The sequence below is a fragment of the Benincasa hispida genome, chromosome 2 (assembly GCF_027475165.1).
Source record: "Benincasa hispida cultivar pf3 chromosome 2, pf3_genome.v1.1, whole genome shotgun sequence".
NCBI classification, from domain to species: Eukaryota; Viridiplantae; Streptophyta; class Magnoliopsida; order Cucurbitales; family Cucurbitaceae; genus Benincasa; species Benincasa hispida.
Genome location: NC_143479.1, coordinates 59,689,109 through 59,697,211, shown reverse-complemented (window position 1 = coordinate 59,697,211; position 8,103 = coordinate 59,689,109). Strand labels below are relative to the sequence as shown.

At 31.5% G+C, this 8,103-nt stretch overlaps 1 protein-coding gene across 1 annotated transcript; it reads right to left on the bottom strand.

Moving 5' to 3' along the window:
- Window positions 1-1,214: 1,214 nt before the first annotated feature.
- LOC120070653 (uncharacterized) lies at window positions 1,215-5,716 on the bottom strand. The gene is made up of 3 exons (XM_039022485.2): window positions 5,494-5,716; window positions 3,254-3,454; window positions 1,215-1,685 (listed from the first exon to the last, which is right to left on the bottom strand). Exons 2-3 carry the CDS (start codon window positions 3,433-3,435, stop codon window positions 1,499-1,501), a joined length of 369 nt encoding a protein of 122 aa, XP_038878413.1. The 5' UTR covers window positions 3,436-3,454; window positions 5,494-5,716; the 3' UTR covers window positions 1,215-1,498.
- Window positions 5,717-8,103: the final 2,387 nt, after the last annotated feature.

The window sequence follows — 8,103 nt, the reverse complement described above, 5'->3', positions numbered from 1 at the left end:
ACATTTTAAAAGAGGAAATTTCAAAAATTGAAAAATAAATAAAACTATTTACACAAAATAACAAAAATTTAATCTTATTTGATAGAGGATGATAGAAGTCTATCTATGTCTATCGGTAGCTGATAGAAGTCTATCTGTGGTTGATAGAAACGGATAGAAATATATGATTGATAGACGCGGATAGAAATCTATCAATTTCTTTTACTATTTCTATAAATAGTTTACCATTTTTTTCATCTATGAAAATTTCTTATTAGACATTTTTAGAAGTTCAAGGAACAAATCAATTTAAGGTTAAAATCCAGTTTGCATTCTCTTTAATTCTAAAAATTCAAAATTCAAATTTAGTCATCTCACTTATAAGTAATATTGAAATTTTAATGGGCAAAATTAGTAAAATAATAATAATAATTTGCACATAAAATTTTACATGCCCATGGAGTTGGGAAGTAAAAGTTAGTATGCATTCATTCTTGGTTCGGCACAAGGAATTTGTGAGTCCCAATATGGACCTAAAAAATTCACAACTTAAATTTTATAATTCCTTAAAGGGGCGTTTAGTGCGCAGAATTGAATTGAGTTGATAATTATTATAGGAAGAGAATAATTGAGATAATTGATGCGAATAACAAGATGAGAAATGTTAGTTAACACGAATAATGAGACAATAAACCTTTTTAATAATTGGTAAACCAAACGGTGGATGAATTATTTTTACACATCCAACCCAACTTGGGGGCCAAACACCTCCTAAAAGTCACTCTTCCACTTCTTGAAATTTCTGTCTACAGAGAAAGAAATTCCACATTTTCCCCCACGGTCAAGTTCGAGTATGAAATTACACATAACACCCAATCACAGGCAAGACATTACGTTGATTCTCTAATAATTATGTTGTTTCCTCACGTTCCTTTGTATTTTTCTCCTTTTTTAGAAAACACATTTGAACTCATATAATTAAAAAAAAAAAAAAAAAAAAAAATATAACTTTCCTAGACATTTTTCAAGGCAAGGAAAAGTTTTTTCAAGTTTAACTTTTAAAATCCGCTAAAAAAAACTGAAAATAAAATAGATATCCAACAAGTCATTCGAATGGTACAAATGAAAATATAATATTTTTATGGAAGACTCTTAACAAGTCTTGTGCTACAAAAATTCAATAAATTTGTCTCAGTAGGTTGCCATCCATAAAAATATGAAAACAAGAGAGGGTATGATATGAACTCAATTGAAATTTATATCATGATTCAAGATAGAAACTCTGCAGGAAATTAAAGAAAGCAACAGCATAATTCTCCATCCAAGTTACTTTGGATACATGGATTATTAGTAAGTAAACTGATTTCCTCACCAAACACTAAGCTTCCAAAAATTGTTTCCAGGAAAACAACAAAATTTCATGCAGAATTCAAGTCATTCGAATGGTACAAACGATAACGATGCAGGAAAGCGAAGCTTAAGGATGAACTAAAGCCATGTTTTCCCAAAGTGAAAAACCTCAGACATAGTATCCGGTGAAAGTAAAACCCCTTCCCACAATTTCACCAGCACAAAACCATGCAAAGCACTCCAGACCAAATAGAGCAGCAATTCCTGCATCTTCAACCTTCAGTTCTTGTCTGTTCTTCCATAGTTGTTTTACGTAATCAAGTTCCTTATGGAATGACTCATATCTACCTGGAATACTGTATCGATAAGATGCATGTCAAAATGATATTCCTTTGGCCTCATGTTCCACACACAGAATCTGTTCATATTTCTTTAGATATAATATTATGAAAGAATATAGTTTCGCATGACAACAATAAAACAGGTTTTACACCATCGTGCACTGGAAGAAGTTGTATAGCTCAAATGAGAAGGATACATTTGAGTACCTCATATGTGAAAGGATGATTTCGAGTTGAGCTTATATATTGTGTTCAATTTAATGATTAAATTGTATAATATGTATGGTATTATAAAATATATTTAAAGAAAGTTCATAATAAATATAAATGTGAAGTTGTTATGAACTATGATACTTATTGTGCGTTTCTTCTGAAAGTACTGACATATATTTCTAAAATTATTAGAAGTGCTAGGACATCAGTGAGAACTCTAAATATTATCCTACACATAAAGTAAATCTATGAACTCAAATGTGAGAAGGATATATATATATATATATATATTATTATGCAATATGCTGATGCTATAAATAATCGAAGAATCTTAAGGGGGCATTTGAGGCAAGGGTTATCATCAAAATATAATAATCACCTCTTGCTACAGTAAAAACTATTTTAAAACCTCCAATTAATTACAGTCAACACTATTTCAAAATCCCAATTTGCTACAGTATTTACCATTTTACATTCATCATTTTTTTATTATTTGCTACAATATTTACTATTTCCTTCTCAAACTAAAATAATTTACACCTCAAACACATACTATTATAACCCAAATTAAAATAATCTAACCTCAAACACAAACTATCATAACCCAACTATAATAACCTAGGACTATAATAACTAATTCATTATCCCAAACGTCCCCTTACATACATGAATTTTGTAGTTTAGAACCAGCACTGCCATCACACATTCATTGGCCTATAAATCATTTAGGAAATATGTTAGGATCAATTGACTTATTTTTTTTTTCTCTACAACAGTTGACATAAACTCATAGAGGTCGCAGCACCATAAGTACCAACCAATATTTATATTAAGGGAAAAAAGACTTAAATGTTTCTTTATCAAAAAAAGAAAAAAACATAGGTACTAGCTCCAGCCAGTTTACCCAATGAAAACTTGCCATGTGGCAATTTTTTTTATAAAAAAAATTAATTAGTATTATTTTTTTGCTATGTTATAAAAAGGGGATGCATGATATATCCTGCACATAATCATTGCCCTAATATTAATGAAAAGTAAATTAAATTAAATGAGTAAAAAGGGACTCAACAAGCCAGAAACTACATTGATGAAAGGTTGAAGAGGAGGTTTATATTCATCCAATCAAATGGATTAGAAGAGTGATACCATATACGGAGAAGATCGAATAAAAAGCAGGAAAACATTTACAGACAAAATGAAATTAGAGAACACAAATGACTAAGCATAGAGGATATTTTCACCAACAGAACAAGAAAAACTCGATCCTGCATTATTATAGGAAGAATGGGTACTCTTTCCTAATTCCAAGAAGATGAAAACCAATAAAGTCAAACAATATGCCAATATAAAGAGAGCATAGAAACTATGACCTTGCAAGACGAGTGTAAAATAATTGCTTAGAAAGCTGATTGCATTTCTCCACTGTAGGTGGCTCCTGAATAAATTGTTTGTTTTGCTCCAATAATTGCTTGTAATAAGAACACCCATGCTTTAACACAAATTGTGATGCTTGAGTGGCCTTGGATTGTAACTGTGTCAACTTGGATGCCATTAGTTTAAAGTCTTATGCCCTGAAAATCAGTATACGAAAAATATGAGATGTTGTTACTGAAGAAGTCGAGGCTTCTGCTAGTTATGCTTCCTTTTCTTCAAATTGGGAAAGCCTTTTGTAGCTATCGTAGATTAATTATCTCTTTTGAAAATTTCATACATACATCAATGAAATTGTTTCTTTAAAAAAAAAGACTCGAGAACGTGGAAATGGTGTTTATAGAAAATCCTCATTAACTAAATCATGATATTACTTCATACATTTACAAATCTTTTATTTCCCAACAATACTCAACAAGCCCTCAAAATTCATTATTTCAAAACTTGGACTATGATTTGACATTTGGCATCATAACATTTTGGTCTTAAACCTAGGCCATATGAGATGACCACCATGTCCTTCCCAGGTTTTGGTCTCTATAAAATCAAACGTCAAATCTAATGATCATTTACTAAATGATTAACCACACGCACTGACTTAGATGAGTTATATCATGAATATTCTAGATAGTGTCTCCTGCCTGAAGTATTGAGTAGCTTTGACACCATAGTTTCAACATCAGGTAACTAAAACACTACGGATGCTAACAGACAACCAAAGTGGGAACTCAGTGAACTAGCAAGAAATGGTCCTGAATTACTGGTAAGAGGTACCACACGCCCAAATAGGAGGGATTCACAAGCCCAAGTTGGGATCACTAACAGTACAATGAAGAGGGCAGGTAGCTTTGGCCAGGCAGTCTACAAACCGAAAACTCCCTATCGAGGTTTTGATAACAAATGAAATGGAGCTCCACTCAGTATGCTCTGTACAAGCAAAAGAACTTATTGTATGCTAAAGTACTTTGATGGGATTGTCACCACGGACTATCTTAGTCATAGGCTCATAGCTAGTGGGTTTATTGGTGTAAATATAAATACAAATAGCACCGTTAGGGGGATCAAGGGGAGAAACGTAAAGGAATATCGAGTGAAGGATATGTGAGAGAGAGATAAACCCCTCAAAAGCTATAAACCTTAGTATTTTCCTTCCAAAAAATTGATCTACACTCTTGCATTTCTACGTCAATGTTGGTATAGGAAGGTAGTATCACCAAAAGAACAAAGGCAACAAAATTTGTTTAAAAAAATTAAACTGCATTGATGAAGCATTCAAAACCAAGAGAAGACGTTTTTGTTTTACTCATCAATGAATTGGAACTTTGTGGGAATAGAGCTGATGATGAGGCTCTTGTACATTGAAGGAGGCTCAAAAACTCACGCCTACTTGCTGAACTTGCAAAAAAAACCAAGATTAGCAAATAAGAGCTGCCTCAACTCATTCTTCCATCTTTCTTTTATATCCGTGAGTTTCCAAACCAACTCCTGACCCTATACATTTGGTTGCCAAAAAAACTAATAGGATATTAAATCTCAAGTAAGTGACACGTGCCTTTTAACTCATTCTCTCTGAGCTAATGATTATTTTGATGGCCCTATTAAGCCAAGCCATAGTGGTTCATTCTTTCCCAATTTTATTGGGGTAAAGATGTTGTGTGACAGCAGACCAAAGTTACAGAACAGTTCAAAGAGGTAACTATTACTCAGGCAAGCGTTAACAATAGCTGTCAGAACTTTTAGGAAGTACAACAAGACATGGAGAATCAGAAATATGTGCTATAGACTACTGCACTGACTGCAACTTTATGATGACGCAAAAAATAGAACCAGAACCAAAATCCTCGCAAAACAGACGCCAGATTCCGGCGTAAGATGTCTACTCCGTTGCAGAATCAAACAATCCAAGATAGCCAAAAAAAAAAAAATCCTAGTATTCAATGTCAAGCACCCCATGAACGTTCCCTAATTACTAAATCCTGAAAATCAAGACTACGAAGCCATGCCACCATTCAAAATTCAACAAATACAAAACACACCCAAAAATCCTTCAAACTAATTAAAAGATCTAACAACTACGAACCCGCAAGAGTACATCAGCAAAGAAGGAATTGAGATCTGACGAAAAAGTGGTTAAAAATACAAAATATAAAGAAGGAGAAGGGGAGTAGCAGAACTTTACCTTTGAATGTGTGATTGGGAAATGCAAAATCAAAGAAACGAAGAAGAAATCGAAAAAAGGCGAAGGAATGGAGTGAATTGGTGGCCGTTTCTTCCTTCTATGGCTAGCTTGTACAGCGGCGCCGCGAGCTATACGGAGTTCGTGAATGAGAGAAAATGGACAGGAAAAAAAAAAAAAAAAACGATTTACACAGCAGGGGCCGTTTCGAGAATTTCTCCTCCTTTTTCGTTCTTCCTTTTTTTTTTTAAAAAAAAAAAACAAAAACTTCAAGGGCCTTTTCTTTTTAAATGAAATATAATAAATACATCGAGTACTCAATGACCTTTTTTATTTTTTATTTCACTTTTCACGTCTAAATTCTTAATTTTTGGAAAACTATATCAATTCCAATCCTAAATTTTCAATTTGATTGGAGTGTCAATTGATACAATTATTTAAATCTAAAATCGATATAATATATCAAGTTTAAAGTTTAAATTGATAAAATTAGAGTTAAAATTAATACAAATTATCGGATAAAAATAAACTTTTTCATTGGTTTTTTGAGGGGTAATACCAATTTGAATTGTAAGTTTGCATAAGTATGTCAATTTACACTCTTTTAAATTCTGAATTTTGGAGTTGTTCAATTAAAATTTTGAACTACTAATTATATTTCTTTAAATTCTGAATCTTCGTAAATATATCAATTCACTGTCCATTAGGTATCGTATGGATAAATATCGTAGAATACATATAACTTTATTATTCAACCTCTAAATTTTTATAAGCGGATCAATTTAGGGTCTATTTAGATTGACTTTACAAATGTTTATTAAGTCAATCTCAAAGTTTAGGAGTATAAAAGGATTGTTCTCCTTTTTTAATACAACAAAGTGAATAATTTTACACACGTAAGATGGATGCCGGACAATTTTCAAAGATACTTTTAACAATTGGTCTAAATTGATTTATTTTTTACAACTTAGGAGTTATAAATTGATACGTATATGAAAGTTCAAGTTTAAAATTAATATAATTATTAATTAAAGGTTACAACTAATACGACCCTCAAAGTTTAGCGGATACGAATTGATTTTTTCTTTTACTATAATCACTTAGCTCATATTTGGCACTTATCCTTAATCAAGGATAAGATATTGAAAACTTAAGCTTTATTCGATCACAGTATTACTATTAACTTCGTTTTAGATTTAATTTAAATTTAACATTATCACTAATGTGGACTATGTAAGTTATTCTTCTTTAATAATTTGGCCTCATTATTTTGCTTGCCCAAGTAAGTGAAATGTAATTTTTTAATTAAACACTCACAAGTGTATTTTTCTCTCCATCAATAAGACCTAATCGAATTTTAAAGGAATATCAAGAGAGAAACACATTTACTTATTAGATCAATATCATGAATAACCCTATGTTACCCCTCTCTCTGTTCGTCAAATATATCATCTATAAAAAAAAAATTTAAAAAGAGAAATTCTTATAAATAGAAAAGTCAAAAAAAATATTTATACTTTATAACAAAAAGTCCGAAAGTATAAGTTCCGAAAGTGCTTTATACTTTAGGAACTTTTTGCTATATGTAAATATTTTTTTATATTTAAAAAGAAAAGAAAAGAAAAGAAAAAAAACTTTTCCAATACTAGGGTCGTACCCATGTGGAAGCTATAAGTGTCTTTATCAATTTTAAGTGTCATTTGTGAAATACAAGGGACAAAGAATGATAATGTCGAGCAATTACCATTTCCCGAGCAACGACCAATTTCTCTTCAACGGGTTATGAATACAAAATTTGACTTACAACTCGATATATCATTATAACTTAGAAACAATACACTCAATATAAACTTCAAACTTAAGTCAGATGATATAACAAGACTTAGATATGAAAATAATTAAAGACTTAAAAAAACCTCAAAACCTTTGAAGATTCAAAATGTAGTCGAGGCAAGCTTCTAATAAGCATTGTTCTGAAGACAATTATTCACTCTGCACGGGTTGCAAGTGTAGGATTGTATCAACAGTAGCGGAAACACAAGGATCATCTAAGCACCCAAATTTACTAATTTTGACAAAATATAAAGCATGCTTTTGCAGGAAAAAATGAGTTTTAAGACATACCTCTTGTAGAACTTCTTCAAAGCTCTTTCATCAGTTGTTATTTTCTCCAAATCTTGTTGTAGATCACCTCAAGATCTTCTCCACTATTCTCTTGGTGTTCTAGATTGAGTTGTGGGACTCAAAAAAAAGCTTGAATCAAGTGTAGAAGGAGAAAAGCTCACTGCAACAACCTTGTTGAAGAACCCTTTCTTCAACCTAAATTTTCTCTAAAATTCTCTATAGATTACATGCCCGATTTTCACTCCAATCTCTTCATTATATTGCAATTCAACATGTAAAGAGAAGAGTTGCATGAGTTGCAGCCCATGCTTGGAGAAGATAAGACAAAGATATTGCTTCATGTGTGAGCTACTTAGGTAATGGATAATGGAAAAACTTCTTTTTCCATTTTGTGTGTCTTGTTTTTTACTTTTCCAATTTTTATCTAAAATCAAAATTTGATTTTATAAAATCTATTTTGATTTTTTTAAAAAAAATGAAAAAATTAAT